The sequence below is a fragment of the Mytilus edulis genome, chromosome 11, assembly GCF_963676685.1.
Source record: "Mytilus edulis chromosome 11, xbMytEdul2.2, whole genome shotgun sequence".
Taxonomy (NCBI): domain Eukaryota; kingdom Metazoa; phylum Mollusca; class Bivalvia; order Mytilida; family Mytilidae; genus Mytilus; species Mytilus edulis.
The window spans coordinates 76545610-76564122 of NC_092354.1; the positions used below are offsets into that span (position 1 = coordinate 76545610).

Here is an 18513-nt window from a genome sequence, read left to right on the forward strand (position 1 = left end):
CTGTGATTTTTTCAGAGGGAGGAGTATTTGAACAGCCAGCATGAACGGTTGTCATATCTAGGTCAAATATGTCAATTTCATACCGCATCACATTACAGTCATAATAAAGGAATTAGTAACAACATGTGCATCATTTAAGGGTTTGGAAGTGTCTTAAGTTAAAGTAATATATGAAATGCTTGCCAAATTGATAAAATTCATTATTCTGCAGTAGTCAATTTACGCATGTGCAAAACAAACTATTGGATTTAGAGCATGGATTTATTCATAAAGCGATAAGCACGTCCTATTATAATCGAGGTTTAAAACCACTTGCGGGATACACTAGCACGTACTAAAATACATACTGACCATTTTGTTTATTTTCTTTTGTTACATCTTCTGACATCAGACTCGGATTTTTCTTGAACTGAATTTTCATGTGCGTATGGTTATGCGTTTACTTTTCTACATTGGCTAGAGGTATAGGGGAAGGGTTGAGATCTCATAAACATGTTTAAGCTCGCCGCATTTTTGCGACTACCCAAGTCAGAAGCCTCTGCCGTTTGGTAATATTGTATCATTTTAATTTTAGTTTCTTGTGTATATTTTGGAGTTTAGTATGACGTCCAATATCACTGAACTAGTATATCTATTTGTTTTTTTTGGCCACCTGAAGGACGCGTCCGGTTGCAGGAATGTCTCGCTGCATTGAAGACCTATTGGTAACCTTCTGTTGTTGTCTGTTCTATGGTCGGGTTGTTGTCTCTTTCACACTTAAAAGATAACTGTATCGTCTTTTAAGCTCCGACGGTATCAATTTGGGATTTGATAGTCGCAATTTAAGTTTAATAGCGACGCGTAAGAGGAGACAGTTAACGGATATTTGCGATCATCAAATCCGCAATTGGTGCCATCGGACCTTAAAATACAATATTGGTATTTCCATTCTAATGAAACTGACAGGAAACAACGTTAAAACATGTATTCAAAATATTTAATATGCCATCTGCGCGTGTGCGTACGTGCGATAGCATCAATTGTCAATTGATACCATGTATATAAGTGACGTTATTCAATCAAAATGAATGTTACAAACGTTGTTACATTATAAATTACCAATTGTAATTCTCAATTTTATCAATAGATATAGCTGTCCACAATAAATACGTTCTTTATTAGATTTTTTTTAAAATATGAAGCAAAACTTCAGTTTGAAACCGGAAGTCCTCTTTGACTTTAAAGCGAAATCGCGGGCACTTTAAGTTTGGTTGAAAGTATGTTAACTATTTCAGGATGATTTTTTGTAAAAGATTTTATGTCTGGAGAATTTAAGAAATGATATCAAAAGTCATTTAGGTACATGGATACAGGACAATATTTTTAAGCCATATTTCTTTTTTAAAACTATTTTGTTTTCTGTTTTATTCCATTATTTTCGCGTTGCGTTATACTATGAACATACGTATATATATTGTGAATATTAAAGTATATTTGATTTTCTATTTAACTATTAATTCTGTGTTTCTTCTCCGTGGTGATCACTGCTATATCATATAGAGAGTCTTAATATATCATAGTAGTATATTAATCATAGTATTCATACAGATAAACGCGAAAATAATTGTCCTAACCCCGACAGATAACTCATGATAAATATGTGAAAGTTTAAACCGAGGTATAATATTATAGTAGTAGTGGTCCTTACAATCCAAAAACCACGATATGGACAACGTTCTGATTGGCTTATTTATTTTTCATTCTTGTTATCTATAATGCGATTGGTGCTCAATGTTAAAATCGGAAGTAATGTGTGACTTAAAAGTCGGTTTGAAGACGGAAACAATATCCGAACGCATTTATTTTCGTTTTTCTCCGAAAATAACCCAAATCGAATAGTTATGATAATGGATGACAAATGCGACTATGCATGGCACCTATTGGACATAGACCCATGATGGTTAATTCATTGTGGGAGGAAGAGAAGCGACACATAAAACGAGGTCTTCTCGTTTAATAGTATAGATAACATTAGCATGATTAGAGAATAAACTTATAAATGGTTTCATTATAGATATGTAAGGAAAATTTTGGCAGCCCTGGAAAACGTGATCTCCGTGTTGATGCAGCTTGTTGTTCAGATGATCAATGTAACAACAGGTTCCCAGAAGAAATACAAGGTTCCAGCTATACAACATCAACAAAAGGTACTGATATATTATTTGCATAAAAAAGAGGCGGGATATAACGAAAGGACATGAACAATCGACAAGAAACCGACAACATTGCTGTAAAAATTATTAAATCCCATACAGTCTACAAAGAACTACACAGAACAATCAGCAATATTTGTCGTGTTCACAAATGACCCAGGGTGGGTAATTGTACAAGATTTGGCTGCTTGATAATTTAAACATTATGCAATTTTTGTTCGAGAAATACCAGTTTTCATGGATTAAGCGTGTACATTTGACAAACATATTGGAATGTCCAACGATGTACACATTTTCTGTAGGATTGCATGCCGACTTTCAATTTTTGTTCAAACATAAAATCATATATCAACCAATTAAATTTACATCAATGAGAATGATTCATTATTCATCTATTCCATCGATTTATTTATTCGTATGTATTCGTAAACACATCAAGACGTTAATGTCATTTCATGTAACATACTTTTTTCAATTGAAGAGCCTACTGAAACATCCTCAACAATAAAGGAATGTCAAAATATAGACGAAGATATCTGTACTCGAATAAATAAACAAACTAAAACTGAAGGAAACACATTAAATATAAGAGATTAAATACACATCAGAAACACTAAAAATGCAACACACACAGAAACGAACACTAGGGTAACAACTGCCACTTTCCTTACTTCGTACAGAACATTTAAAAAAAGTGGTGGGTTGAACTTAAATTTAGATGTGAAAGACCATTATTGCGGGGTCAGAACCGATCTTCGATGAAGATTAAGAGACATTTGTGCATTTAAACAGACAATCACATGCGCCGAACAGACTGATAATGGTGATATTTCTTCATTTGTCACATCAAATATGACATACTTAGCCACTTACTTAATCTCTTTGACTTTGTAAAGACTGCAAGTCGATAAACATTTGGAAATAAATGATTTGTTTGTATTAATTTTAGGAGATAACGGTAATTTGTACGTTAGCGGATTTGTGTACAAAAAAAACCAACTACGCCCTGTAAATATTCACACACTTTCGTATTAGTAGTGTCTTTCAACTGTACTGTAACATTTAACCAAAACTTTACATAATGCCTGCTGATTTGTTTATCATACCACCAACATTTGTAAAAATTCTGGTTTTGCCTAATCAATGTAAGATCAAAATCAAAATATTTTTATTCGTTTAAACATTTTTAACATTAGTATATATGTATTAACAATAGTATAAGTATTTTTCTTATTGTATATGCAAGCAATGTTTTTCAATGGAAACTTTAAGTATGGATGATCTAAGACCGGTAATCAGGCTTGGTTGCATGGAAACAAAGGTAAGTAGATTTTCGTTTAACTCATAAACTGGCAACTATTTTTTTCAGTTCAAAGATATTATCGTTTATGAGTAAACAGAAGTTTCATTTTTTATTCGAGCGTCACTGATGATATTTATAGTAGCCTGGTGAGTTTGTGTGAAGCTTCCGAAAAACGTTTTGAAAAATATGTAAAAATTTAAATAACACTTTATAATTCCGATGGACTGTAGAAGTTTATAATGTTTTAGCCTCACCATGATAACCAGAAACGCTCAAGCATGAAACTAAAGACTACGATGAATACGTTATATATAATGTACAGATATGAATGATCAAAAGCGACCGAGGAGGTTAGAACCTCGGGTGATTTGTTCGAAAAGAGGGACGAAAGATACCAAAGGGACAGTCAAACTCATAAATCTAAAATAAACTGACAACGCCATGGCTAAAAAAGAAAAAGACAAACAGACAAACAGTAGTACACATGACACAACACAGAAAACCAAAGAATAAACAACACGAACCCCACCAAAAAATAGGGGTCATCTCAGATGCTCCGGAAGGGTAAGCAGATCCTGCTTCACATGTGGCACCCGTCGTTAGAACCTACGGTGATTTAATACAAAGATTCTTCGTTTATGTCAGTACCTGACTACCTAGCTGATGATACCCTGTTCGAAATACAGTTCACAAGTAACGGCGTCAACTTAGTGTACGTAAATTAAACAGGGAAAGCTTTAAAGAAGCATTGTCACTAATAACTATATTTCTTTTACACAGAGACATGTCAACGCTTCACTGCTTCACCTGGAATCATATTTGGTAAGCGACAATCATTACAACCAAAAGGTGGATGTTGTCATAGCGATCTGTGCAATCATAATCTAGCTTCTTCTCTGACAACACAGAAAACAATACCTACACCGAGTCCGACAACGACAACTGCAACACCACGCCCTACAGTTAACAGTAAGTAATGTGTTCATCACTGTATCCCACAGAGCCTTTAACACTGAATATTACACCAAAACAGAACCACGTCCTTCAGGTAACAGTAAACAATGTGTACCTAATTGTATTCCACGGAGCCCCTAACTACGAATTATACAACGCCGCCAACAATAACACCACGTCCTACAGCAAATTGTAAGTCATTTGAACCTAATTGTATCACATTGAGCCTCTTATATCGATTCATACAATGCCAGCAATAACACAACGCCCAACGATTAACCGTAATACACTGTAGACTGCATTGTATCCAACAAATTACAAAGCACGCACTCTTATAATGTCAACTCAACACCATGTACAGTTAACAGTTAATCATATATTTGTACCTTGCTGTATCCCACACAGTCCCTAACACAGATACTTCTATATCGACAGAAAGTCATTTGTACCTAACTGTATCCAACAGAGCCCTTAGCACTGACTATAACAATGACAACAACACCGTGTCCTACAGTCAACTGTTCGTCGTTATGTGCCTCGTTTAATCCAGAAAACCCACAACACTGATTCATACAACAACAACATCTCGTCCTACAGTCAACTGTTTGTCTTTATGTGCCTCGTTTAATCCAGAGAGCCCACAACACTGATTCATACAACAACAACACCGCGTCCTACAGTCAACTGTTCGTCTTTATGTGCCTCGTTTAATCCAGAGAACCCACAACACTGATTCATACAACAACGACACCGCGTCCTACAGTCAACTGTTCGTCTTTATGTGCCTCGTTTAATCCAGAGAACCCACAACACTGATTCATACAACAACAACATCTCGTCCTACAGTCAACTGTTCGTCTTTATGTGCCTCGTTTAATCCAGAGAACCCACAACACTGATTCATACAACAACAACACCGCGTCCTACAGTCAACTGTTTGTCTTTATGTGCCTCGTTTAATCCAGAGAACCCACAACACTGATTCATACAACAACAACATATCGTCCTACATTTACAGTACAGCCTGTGACATCCTCTTAATTATGTCCACCCTCTTGCATGGTCAACATCCAATGGTGGCCATTTATTGGGTATTCAATCTTGAGATGTTGGCCATTTATTGGGGTCATACACAAAGGTTGATGTTAAATATATTCTAATTATGTTACCTGTTGAAATCAATCAAGGTTGAAGTTTTCAGTTTGTATGTTTCATTAAAATTTACCTGTACAGGTTTCTTTTTAAAAATGATATATTGTTTTATTCTTTGTTAATTTACATTATTTATTGATTTATCTGTCTTTAAATTTATTCAATTTTTTTTTTTTTTTTTTTTATTTTCTATATTCATTTTTGTATGTTTTTTGTTTCTTATTCTTTTAATTTCATCTTGGTTGGAATTTTGAATAGCAAAAAAACAAAAAAAAAGTCAAAGATAAAGTTATTGACTAGCATTTGAAAGACAACAGATTTTAAATAATTATATTTTAAGTAAAAAAATAATAAATGTACATGATGTTCTTTATTCAATTGTTTGTTTGCATTATTTAATGAATTATTATTAATAATAACTAATAATCAAGCAAATGATATTTTTAAAGAAACCATGAGGCAAGTAATTTTTAACAAACCGGTTTCTTAACAAAATAGACTGATCAGTATCAATCCTTTTACAATTAATTTTGATAACATCTATAATCATTTAGGAGAACTACAAATATCACTATACAGTTTAGGAAAAAAACATTTTTGTCTATCTTTATTTTTTTTAAATCTGAAAACAGGAGTTGTGCATGAACAATTATTGCATTGTTGAAGAGACTTATTTTCCAAATGTCAACTTAGTTATCATCAAATTTTGATAAAAACTCATTAAAAATGCTAATCATAATGAAAAATGTTCTCATCTCTGAATGAAGTGAATCTTATGAAAAAAAAATGGTCTTGCTTTTTTAAACAACTATGAACTAATTAAATATGTTATTTTTGGTTTGGCTAATTTCTGTCAGTTATTAAGGCTACAATTTGACAAAAGTACACTTATATAGATGGTGACACTTTGATGGTCTATTAATTAAATTATTTTTTTTGTGTGTACATTACATTGTTGAAATTGCTGGACTGGCATGATACATGTACATATTCTTGGTATACATTTGAAAAGAATATTTCCTTAAACCCTGGCCTTTGAGATAACGTTAATAATTGCAGGGACTTGAATGAATTAAACCTTTTTAAACATGTTAAAGACCTTGATGAAAAATTAATTTAAAGAAAAATATAAGAATATTTTTAAAAATAGATTTAAGAATAAAAACTTTGATAAAAACTGTATATACTCAAATGCGTCACTAAAGTAGAGAGTTAGTGGTCATAATTTAGAAATAGAAAATAGTGGACAATATATAATTCCTAGAAAGGATAGAATATGTAAACTGTGCCACTTGCTGGACAATGGAGAACACTCCTTCCTTAATGGTAAAATTAACAAAATAACTTGAGATAATCTTTTTGAAAATTGTTTACCTTCTCAAAATAAAGTCTCTTAAGAAAAAAAAATGAAAGAAATGCTAAACCTCAATATATGAACATGCTTAAAATATTGGCTCCTTTATAAAATAGTCGTAAATTAGAACTGAGGGTAGAAACCTAAAAAAAACATTCCATGTGTTAATTTCTATATCTTTGCATTATAATTGTTGTTTTTTTTGTCACAAACTAAATACAATATGTTTATATGACAATAAAAATATTATGAAATATTGTTGTAATGAATATTTCGGATATATTTATTCAATAGAGAAATAATGAATTGCCTTAATTTTATTTAGAATAAGTCCTAAAACATTTTTTTAACATTTGTAAAACAGTGTTGAATGCAGTCTATCTACAATGATCTAATTATAAACCATTTTGAATTCAGAAAATTAATTTGAATAACACCTTTTCAATAGAAAAAGGCAGGCATTGGGAAAGTTTGCATTATATTAGAAGATGATATTCATTTATTCTTCTTACCATAAAGTACATGTAAAAAATAACTTTTAAAATTGATTTAAAGCTATTTAAAAGGTATATTGTCAAACAAATAGTCATGAGTCAATTAAAAAAAATATATAAAGCTATTTGTTCAAATAGTTTTATTATTTCATTTTGTTTTTGAATTTTTTAACATAATCACAGTTATTAAATTTGACAAACACATATACATGTATGTATATTTTATCTGAGACATATGACCTGTATGTTATATCATTATAACACTTCAATGCACCCAAGATTTCCCTTTATCCTTGACTAGTTTATGATTAATACCTTGTGTATTGATTAAGCAACAGGGGGTATAATGATGGACATAAAGGGCCACCATGGTGGACATAATGTTAAGGGCCACCATGAATAAGATAATGTCACAGGTAGTACTGTAACCTTAAGTCATAATGCAATTAACACTGATTCCTACAGTCGCAACAACACGTCCTACATAAAACAGTTCGTCATTTAGAAAATATATACCTCATTATACCGATTCCTACAACGACAACAACACGTCCTACATTAAACAGTTCGTCATTTAGAAAATATATACCTCATTACACCGATTCCTACAACGACAACAACACGTTCTACATTAAACAGTTCGTCATTTAGAAAATATATACCTCATTATACCGATTCCTACAACGACAACAATAACACCACGTCCTCCATTTAACAGTCAGTCATTATGTACCTTATCATATCACACACATCGACAAAAACAACACCTCGTCTAAAAGTTAACAGCAAGTCCCTTGAAAAGCCTTTAAAAACACTACTAATGTCAGTTGTCTTAAGTGCTTTTCTGGATTTTTCTTCTTCAGGAACGCTCAAACCCAAACATTTGACAACCAAGGATGTACAGATTATAATCCTGCGAAGAACTATGTATAAAAATGGATTAAAAAATTGCCAAATTTATCTTAGGTCGACTTTGCCTTAAGAAGTGGTAACGTTAGGTTTTTTTCAAATGTCTCAATTTATATAATAAAAAAACAATAATGAAAGGAAAGTTAAGCATGATAACTATGTAAATTTCAGTGAAAGATGAAAGATAACACAAACAGCAAGCCACAAAACTTAAAATATAATAGAACAGCAAGAATTCTTATGCTCTTGACAACAGTGACCTATGAAGAAAAACAATTGTAAGGGCACATTTGGAAAATGTTTTCATTATTCATTGTTCTGTTATTTGCAGGCTGTAATCTGAACTTTCAAAGTCAATGTCCGATGGGGTACATTGCCCATAATAACTTCTGTTATCTATTTGGAACTGTATCAATGTCTTGGAATGATGCAAAGGTATACTCACGATAGAATACAGTTGTTGGAGACACTATAATATACATTGTGTACGGTTAGGAAGTCGGCATATGAGATATTTTCTTTAGAATATACTTGTATTGCTGAACTGTACGGTGACCTTTAGTTGTTAATTGCTGTGTCATTTTGTCTCTCGTGAAGAGTTGTCTCATTGCAATCATACCACATCTTTTTTATTTGTACTGCTGAACTGTGTTCTCAAAACGTCAATGAACGATAAATAAGGCAACAGTGGCATACCGTTGTTCAAAAGTCATAAATCGATTGATAGAAATAAAATCCGCGTTTCAACTAAAGCCGAGGGAAATGCATCAACTATAAGAGGAAATCAACAAAACAACAAAAACACTGAAATGCAAAAAAAAAAAAAAAACACACGCCAACATACATAAAAATGACCTATTCGATATCAACTGCAATACGTGACTAATATCTTACTTAAAGATGTTATAGTTAGTTGTTAATAGTTTTATGATCTTTTATTAATTCTTTAAATTTTATAAAAATGAATCCATTCTGGTTTATTTCTATATTGATCTTGTTTTCGGATTTACTCAATTTGTATTTTTCAGAATTATTGTACACGTCATTGTGGCTCACTTATTGACTTTGTTTCGGACAATGAAATGGGCCATACCATGCGTTACTTTTTCATAAGATATAATAAGGTTTATTTTGGTTTTTTTGGTTGTTGATATTGATTAAAACCTATATTGTGAAATCATTCCACAGTTCTCTTATATTTGATACGTATCCCTCAGATTTAATTTGTAACCCGGATTAATTTATCGATTTATGAATTTCAAACAAAGGTTTACTACTGTTGCCTTTATTTAGAAGTCAGTTTTGTCAAAATAAGCTCAATAACGACGATGACGCCACATTAGCTAAAAAGTTAACAATTAAACTCATCTGTATCTGATTAACGATGCACAACTATATACGATATATCTATCTTTAGCAATCAATTGATATTTTATAGTGTTTTTATGTTGTGATGTGAATATAAAAAAGAAGATATGGTATGATTGCCAATGAGACAACTGTCCACAAGAGACCAAAATGACACAGACATTAACAACTATAGGTCATCGTACAGCCTTCAACAATGAGCGAAGCCCATACCGCACAGTCAGCTATAAAAGGCCCCGATAAGACAATGTAAAATAATTCAAAAGAGAAAACTAACGGCCTTATTTATATAAACAAACGAACGAAAAAAACAAATAAGTAACACACAAACAAACGACAACCACTGAATTACAGGCTTAGACTTGTATTCCATGAAAGGTTGGTACCTATTAAAACGTGTAAAGCCGCTGTATATGTTTGCACCAGTCTGAAATTAGGAACCTGATGTTCAGTGGTTGTCGTTTGTTTGTTGTGGTTCATAAATGTTTCTCGTTTATCGCCTTTTATTTAGACAAGACCGTTTGTTTTTCCTGTTTGAATGGTTCTATACTAGTCATGTTTGGGGGCCCTTTATAGCTTGCTGTTCAGTGTGAGCCAAGGCTCCGTGTTTAAAACCGTACTTTGATCTTTAATGGTTTATTTTTACAAATTATGACTTGGGATGGAGAGTTGTCTCTTAAGCACTCTTAAGCACTCTTACCAAATCTTCTTATATGTATAAATTGTGAACGTTTGTGTCTTTCGAGGTATTTGGATAAATGCTATACAACTAAATAATCTCTTTACATCTAAAGATTTTGTTCTTCTTTGACATTTGCGTCTCCATTTGGATAACAATATACGACTAAATGACATCTGTAAACCTACATATAATGTTCTTCACAGCATTTGGAAGGCACAATATACAATTATATAATATATGTTCTTCTACAGATGTTGGTCATCTGGAACATTGTTAGCATTAATATAAAAACTTATATTTATGTAGATGGCAGTTATTGGTAAGCGGCAACAACACATATTGGGAGTGTTTGGGTATGGGATAGCACGGGTAAACATTTGACATCTGACTTCACCCATGATTTAGGTACTACACGATTTGGACAATGTGGAAGTGTGCATCATCATTTGGAATCAACTTCATGTGCCTCCAGGTTTCCACCGGCTTGTAAAACGACAATACGTTCTGGATAAATATGATTAAAAATATATCAAATGTGATATTACGAGATAAATATTCCTTACAACACATTATAACAATGAAACAATAAAATGCCAAATTGCTGTTAATACTTTTGAAGTTGCAAACGACAGTTGCGAAAGGACTTTACCAAAATAACGTGCTGTTAGTTTGGAAATGTGTATTATTCAGTATTTCAATTTGCTCAGAACTTTCAACTCCGTCATGCAATAGCTCTGTTTCCTCGAGCAAAGTTGGCCTTAATCTCTTGGTCTCTTCTGCTTTCTTTTAGATCTTAAACGTTAGAATAAAACTTTCTATTTAACATTTTTTGGCATCGAAAAAACCTGAAGAGACATTGATATTCCAAATGCTACTCTCGTGCAGTAAAATTTGAACCGTCGTTAGCATTCCCTTGCATTGATATACATTAAATACGAAATTACTTGTTCCAAACGTTGAACTGATGACACACTCAAAGGTTTGTAGTTTTATGTGGGGTCTTTTACGTGTGGCACTATCCTTCAATAAGTATGTAATATCCATTAGTTGTATAACAAATACCTTGTTTTTTAAGGAGATCTGAGATTGTTTGTACAATTATTTTCGGGGTCCGTGTTTCACTTTCATCTCTAGTTTCAGTATTATAGTTGTTGTGATCCCGAGTATATCTTAAGACCGATATATACCTTGGATGGTCGTTCCTGCAGTCAGGAACGGCCGATTGCTCTTCCTAGTGTGAATGGACGTCTGCATATAGCCATTAGTTCAACCGGAAGAGGATGGTTTCTGGGTAGTCCTTCGGACATCTCTAGATGGTCTGTCTGATGACCTAAAACTAACCCTCCGGATACTACACTCCCTCCAGTTTTATTAATAAGGCCCCCTTTACTGAGGGGGGCCCTGTGATTGTCGCCCAAAATCAATAAAATACGGAAATAATACCAAATTTAGAGAAAATATGCATCAATTTAAAAAAGTATATACCCTATCCTTCTAACAATTTTTAAAAAGTATAAAACCTATCCCCCCAAAACGGACCCTTTGTATCCATGGGTCTACTGATTAACTTAAAGATAGTACAATGGGTTCCCAACTAATTGGGAACCCAGACAACTGTGAATTGTTCTTGTCTGGATCGTATGCCAACTCTTCCCCGTCTTTATACAAACTAGAACCGGGCCATTTAGTGGTTGCATGATATAGTTTGACCCAGGAAGTTGTGCTGATCCATTCTCTGTCGTGAAGAGTCTGGTCTCATTTTTCCTCACTTGCACTGTATTTATACCTTTGTTTAGGTTGGGAATTTCAGGGTCCCACTGTCTTCTGTTGGGACCCGATCTAACTGTGCTCACACAAAAGACTGACGTCCCACTGTTTACTGGTGGCGGCTGCTGCTGATTGAAATATCTGGTGTCAACATAATCTGTTTTGAAAAGTAGCCCCAATCCCAAATCGGGGCTTTCTGGATTAATGTATACAGATTCCTTGTTAATAGCAGATTTAAAAGTTATAACTTTTTCATTGTTGAGCGGACTGTTGCTTTCTGTTGCGGCTTTTCTGTCAGTTTCTCCCGTTGAGGAATGGTCCTCAAAAGTGAGGGATGTATGACTGTTTTCAGTTTTGTCAGTCATTCCTCCGTAAACAACAGGAGTAGGAAACACTGTGACTATCTTCTTATCACTGGCCCCTTCTACCAAAGTGGTATGTGCCTCACCATCTGAGGTGGAGTCCCAACTTTCTTGGGCCTCCTCATCACTTGCCAAAGTTGTCTCTGTTGTAGCAGCAACCTTTTGAATGCTACTGCCATTATCAACTGCCAAAATAGCTCCTATGGGTTTCCTCATAATATTGGCTACTGAACCCTCCTGGTCGCCTCTGAGCAATGTTACAGTAACTAAGTTGCATTGGGGCACCTCGCATTTCTCTACTAATGGTATGGCTGGGCTATCCACAATCAAGGAATACCCCTGGTTGGCCTTTATTTTCCAACAACCACTGTCTGAGTCCTTTATTAAAGTGAACCTCCTGTCCACATCAACCTTGATTAGTTTGTGAATATCAGATAAGGAGTACCCGGCAAAGCCTGGGTCCCTTTTAAGGATTTCCTCAACCAACAAATGCCCACCTGGGAGAAGGCTGTGGTCCAACTCCGGTGCACCATGTCCCAACTTGTTCCAGAGACATTTTAACACCTCTTTGTCAGAATTGGAGCATTGCTCCGACTCAGTCTCTGCTCTAACCTTAACCAACACTCTGGGTTCTCTGTTCTCCTCTTCTTCCCTGGCCCCTACCCCTGGGCCCACTATAGCTGCCTCCGCTACTCTGCCTTGGGGTACAGACTCAACTACTGAGAGGCCTATCTTCATTTGCGGGGACTCACTCCGGCTTCCTGAGTAGTCCCGTTTAAGTTTAATGGTCCTGTTTCTGTTCTGCTTGACTGAATTGTGGAGCTAACAGTTCTATCCCTCTCCTGTTAATCCAGACAGTCCTTCTTAACATGTCCAGGCTTAAGACAATGGTAGCACATTCCCTCCCATGGAGGCCCTTTGTCAGTGGAGGGACCCCCTCAGACGGACTTACCTCCATTTGGGGATTCCATTTGGAATGGCCACTTCCCCCACAGTGGTGGCAACTTTCTGTCCCTGTCTGTCTGCCAGGTAAGCAGCTTCCTGCAATGGGGCTTGTGAGGAGTTGCTTGAATTGGTCCATCATGTCGTCTAATTTTTCATGGACTTGACCAAGTTTGTTTTCAAACTTCTTATTAGACTTTTCTAACTCCACTTTCCATGTACTGGCTGGGGCCCTCTCAAGGGCCATGGTATCCCTTACATGGGGCCCCTGATACTCACGGAAGGCCTCATGGTGGTCTCCATACTGCCCATCAGTTACCTGTCTAACCTCACGCCTATTTGGCTTACCATATATTGCCTGTGTGTTGTGATGGAATAGCCGTATTTTATCTATGGCCTCCTCAATACTTTGGGGCTCAAGGTTAGAGATTTGCACTCCGAACTGTTTGTTTTCAATACCCTGGCACAGCCGCATTACGGCTTGCTCATACATATAGTCGTCAGGGAGGTTTCTATATTCCCTGGTGGCTAAGGACAACACCCGATCAGCCCAGTCCTCAAGAGACTCCTCAGGGGCTTGCCGGGCATTGTTAAACTGGACCCGGGCGGTCTCAGGGAGTGCCTTAAAACTAAAGCGCTTGTGAAGCTTCTCCACAAGCTCCCTATAACTCACCTCCCTGTCTCTTTCTGTTAAGAGGGCATAATATTCGCTGGCCTTTCCCTCAAGGCACCAGCAAAGTTGGTCTTGTATTCCTAGGGACCCCATTCACAAACCTCTGCGTACCTTGCAAATTTTTTGAAAAAGGCCTGCCAGTTGCCCTTTCCGTCATACTTAATATTTTTTGGGGCATTGGTAACTTTTGAGACGCCACATAAAGTTCCTCGTACCCCATCACTGTTGTCAGGTCCCCTTGGGTTTTCCATAGGCCTATCCTCATTATAGGGTACTGGGTAGGCCTGTATACACTTGATTATACTGGTTCTTGGGTTGCCTATCCCCATAGTCATGAGATGGGGTCTGCCTTGTGTCCGCACCCCTATTGTCTTGCCTCTTGCCAAACTTACTGCAGGCCATCTCATACTGTCCCCCACCAGTGTAAGCTGGTTGGGTACAGGGTGCTGACCCCTGACCTGCATAGTTGCTTGCGTGACCCATGGGGTGTGAAGGTGTGCCTCAATAGTTCGGGGTAAGTTTGTCCCACGCACTGTCTTTACCTGGCAATACGGCTTGTTCCCAATACTACCCCTGTACATGTGGTGAGGGGGACTACCTTGGTTTGGGTCACCAATAACATGGTGACTCCACTCTTTTTTCTGTAACTGTTCTCTGTAGCCCCCATCCCAATTCCCTGTGGGTTCAGGTCTAGCATTAGCATCACCGGGATATGAACTATATTCAAGGAGGGCAGAGTCCATCTGGCTGGGCCCTTCCAAGGGCCCGGGACTTTGCCCCTGATGCCATGCTTCTTGCCTAAATGCAGATTGGCCAAGTACTTAGGAGGGTGTCCCCTGTGGTGCAATGTGTCTCCTGTCTAACATCTCACCATGCCTGCCTTGGGCCTGAGGTGGTGGCCCAATATTTTGGCCACCTCCATTTGGGCTGGAGTCCAGCCTGGATAAGAGGCCCCTTTTTACTCGTAGGTGGGAGATAGTGGACAAGTCTGACTCGGTCACAAAGCCCTTGCTCTCCCTAATGTCCATTATTTGCTCCCCAGTTTTTATGCCTATACCTGGGAGCTGGAGTAACTCTTGAAAGCTACAAGTGTTTAGGTTTACAACCGACATTTGTAACTGTAAATCACTGAACAACAATTTATAACAAAGTTTATTTATTTAAAGAATAAACAACAACAAACGACACACTCAATACCACAATTTATTTATTTAATAACAGAAATACTACTGCTTCGGGTAACCCGTCCTTCTGGTCTGCGGTTAACAAAAGTAAACAAAACAATAACAATAACAATACGACTGGTAACCCGTCCTTCTGGTCTGCGGTTATCAGAAGTAAACAAAACAATAACAATAACAATACGACTGGTAACCCGTCCTTCTGGTCTGCGGTTATCAGAAGTAAACAAAACAATAACAATAACAATACGACTGGTAACCCGTCCTTCTGGTCTGCGGTTATCAGAAGTAAACAAAACAATAACTTGTCGACTGGTAACCCGTCCTTCTACTCTGCAGTTATCGGTGACTGGTACTCAGCTGTCAATTCAGGGTCAGCAAGGTAGCCTGACGACTACTTGAACAAGTCCTTCTCCTAAACAACCGTGAAGTATTCCTCCAAAATACTCCACGAGTGCCTGAAATGACTTATTCCCGTGCTGGAATAAACCAAATCACCTTTCCCCTCCTGTCTTACTATTTTTTGCCGTACACTACCTGCACGGTAAAAACATAAAAAAATGTCTCTTAAAGACGTAACACTGCCCGCTGATTGCTCGCAGCGCCAATGTTGTGATCCCGAGTATATCTCAAGACCGATATATACCTTGGATGGTCGTTCCTGCAGTCAGGAACGGCCGATTGCTCTTCCTAGTGTGAATAGACGTCTGCATATAGCCATTAGTTCAACCGGAAGAGGATGGTTTCTGGGTAGTCCTTCGGACATCTCTAGATGGTCTGTCTGATGACCTAAAACTAATCCTCCGGATACTACATAGTGTTGTCCATCGTGTGTTTTTGTATTCCTCCGATCATATCCCTTTATTTCCTTTTTGCTGATTCTTCGTTTGTTCAACCTCTCCTTTTGTGTGTTATGCAGCAGATTCAAAAAATGAAACAAACAAAAAGAAAAAAATGAAGAACACGTGCAATTTCGAAGGGTTGGGTATGTGTGCAACACGCAAGGTTACCGAAAGATGTAATTAGCACATCTAACCGGCTTTGTACAAAAGTTTAAGAAATAACAATCTGAATTTTATCGACACCCCCCCCCCCCCCCCATTCCTCACTTCCACCACCACCCCCACATTTTTTGTGCGCGAAGTGTTAGCTTCTGTTACAAGTAATCAATTATGCCATCATATTCACCAATGTATCCATTTGTATCGTTGTTTGCATTATTTAACCGGCTAAAAATATCTGAAATGATTGAAGATTGATCAAACACAAACTTTAAACATAAATCTTATTTTTGTACTTTAATTTAAATCAGATTTTGTTTTTCTAAATCTGTCTACCTGAGCCGTCCTCGTTTCCTCATTTGGATTTTTACTTATTTACTTTCTGACTTTCAACGTCAGCAATTGACAATTGTTATGGGCCGAGGAATCAGGCACGGCCCAATGCATCAAGCACGGGCCTCGGGTAGTCATGCGGAGGAGTATGCATCAGGCACTCGGGTAGTCATGCGGAAGAGTAGGCATCAGGCAATCAGGTAGTCATGCGGAGGAGTATGCATCAGGCACTCTGGTAGACATGCGGAGGAGTAGGCATCAGGCACTCGGGTAGTAATGTGGAGGAGTAGGCATCATGCACTCAGGTAGTCATGCGGAGGAGTAGGCATCAGGCACTCAGGTAGTCATGCAGAGGAGTAGGCATCAGGGCACTTGGGTAGTCATGCGGAGGAGTAGGCATACATACTGTGGGAAATGACAGAGGAGACAACTGGAAATCAAACTTTCGAAGCAAGAATTTCGGTATTCCAAACTTTCCCGATGTCCTGCTGATTGCTGTGTCTATTGGCATCGGTTCTTGCTAGGAAGCTGTCTGAAATTATTTATTTTTTCTTATTGTTAACTAACCAAAAACTTACAGTCGTTAATAGGGAAGATAACAAACTACAGCTTGGATACTAGTTTTATCTTGAACGAACACACAAAACCTAGTCCAAGATTACTCTGACGTATGTTTTGCCAGACAAGAGTGTCAGAAATCTCTCGTAACTTAACGTCCTTTTGAAAATAAATGTAAAAATGTCTGATTCGATGGGTCACTGTGAAAACTGTTTAAATATGGAAAAATGAAGGGTGGCAGGTAGGTGAAGCTTACATAAATGAAGAGATAAATGAAAAATGAACAAATTGATACCCGATTTATATAATTCCAATGCCGTTAGTTGGAAGCAACGAAGCAGCGCATCTACTTTGGATGGGCAAATATCCACTTTTTGATATGGGACGAGCTCTTACGTTCCGAGGCCCTAGTTTGTCTGGCAAAATAACCGTTGGACATTAGAGTAATCTCGGACTAACAAAACCAGGTCTCAACTTACTGTAAATCGTTGGCAGTAATCATCCCTCAGCCATCCCTCTAGATCCGTATATACTTTAGCTGGAACACTTTTGTCGTAGAGGGTGGTGCAAAAATTACAAAAACTATTCCAAAACGAAGTAAAAATCTGAAAATGGTCTCTCCATTTAAAATAACTGTGAAATAACGTGCTATTCCGACTAATTTTAGTAAGATATTCGGCGAGACTTTTTATACCTGGAAAATCATAAACATTAATATATGAATGAGGCGGTACAGGTACAGGTACATCTTGTTGAGCTGCTTTTCAATTGACTACAGGGATGATTCCTTTGGAAAGAGTAGCCCAGTATTTCACAGTAACATAGTCTCGACAATTGCTGTCCTCAGAGTCTAACACAGTGGTCGGATGAGTTATTTGGACGCGTTGGCTTTTATTTCTGCTTTGGATTTTAGTGTGGAAGGATGCCACACTCGTTAGAGCATTTCATATTTGATATCTAAATTTAACCTACAATGGTTCGACTGTATATAGTCCATCAATTTCGAGGTAAGTGTTTTATTCTTACATATATTTGTACTTTTCTGTGTGTTACTTTTGTTTGTAAAATTTCCGAAACTTGCAGACTTCTGCAGACAATTTTCCATCATGTAAATTGTACAATTTAGAATGCTATGTGAATGGGTTTAAAGATATGAAAACAATGTTTTATATTCAGATATTTGCGTTTTTACTAGTGAACAAGAACAAGATTGCTAATTACGTGTACAAATTGAATGTACGTGATATTATGTGTACAAGATTCCGGATTTCCTGATGTACGTGAAACT

The 18513-nt window shown here is 36.8% G+C and overlaps 2 protein-coding genes across 2 annotated transcripts in view; both read left to right on the forward strand.

Annotated features, from left to right (window-relative positions):
• Positions 1 to 18513, forward strand: part of LOC139496309 (leucine-rich repeat-containing protein 15-like) — a 332962-nt gene that overhangs the window by 198587 nt on the left and 115862 nt on the right. The window lies entirely within an intron of this gene.
• Positions 3426 to 10789, forward strand: LOC139495341 (uncharacterized). The gene is made up of 5 exons (XM_071283646.1): positions 3426 to 3513; positions 4278 to 4464; positions 8690 to 8793; positions 9387 to 9482; positions 10715 to 10789. Exons 1-5 carry the CDS (start codon positions 3451 to 3453, stop codon positions 10787 to 10789), a joined length of 525 nt encoding a protein of 174 aa, XP_071139747.1. The 5' UTR covers positions 3426 to 3450.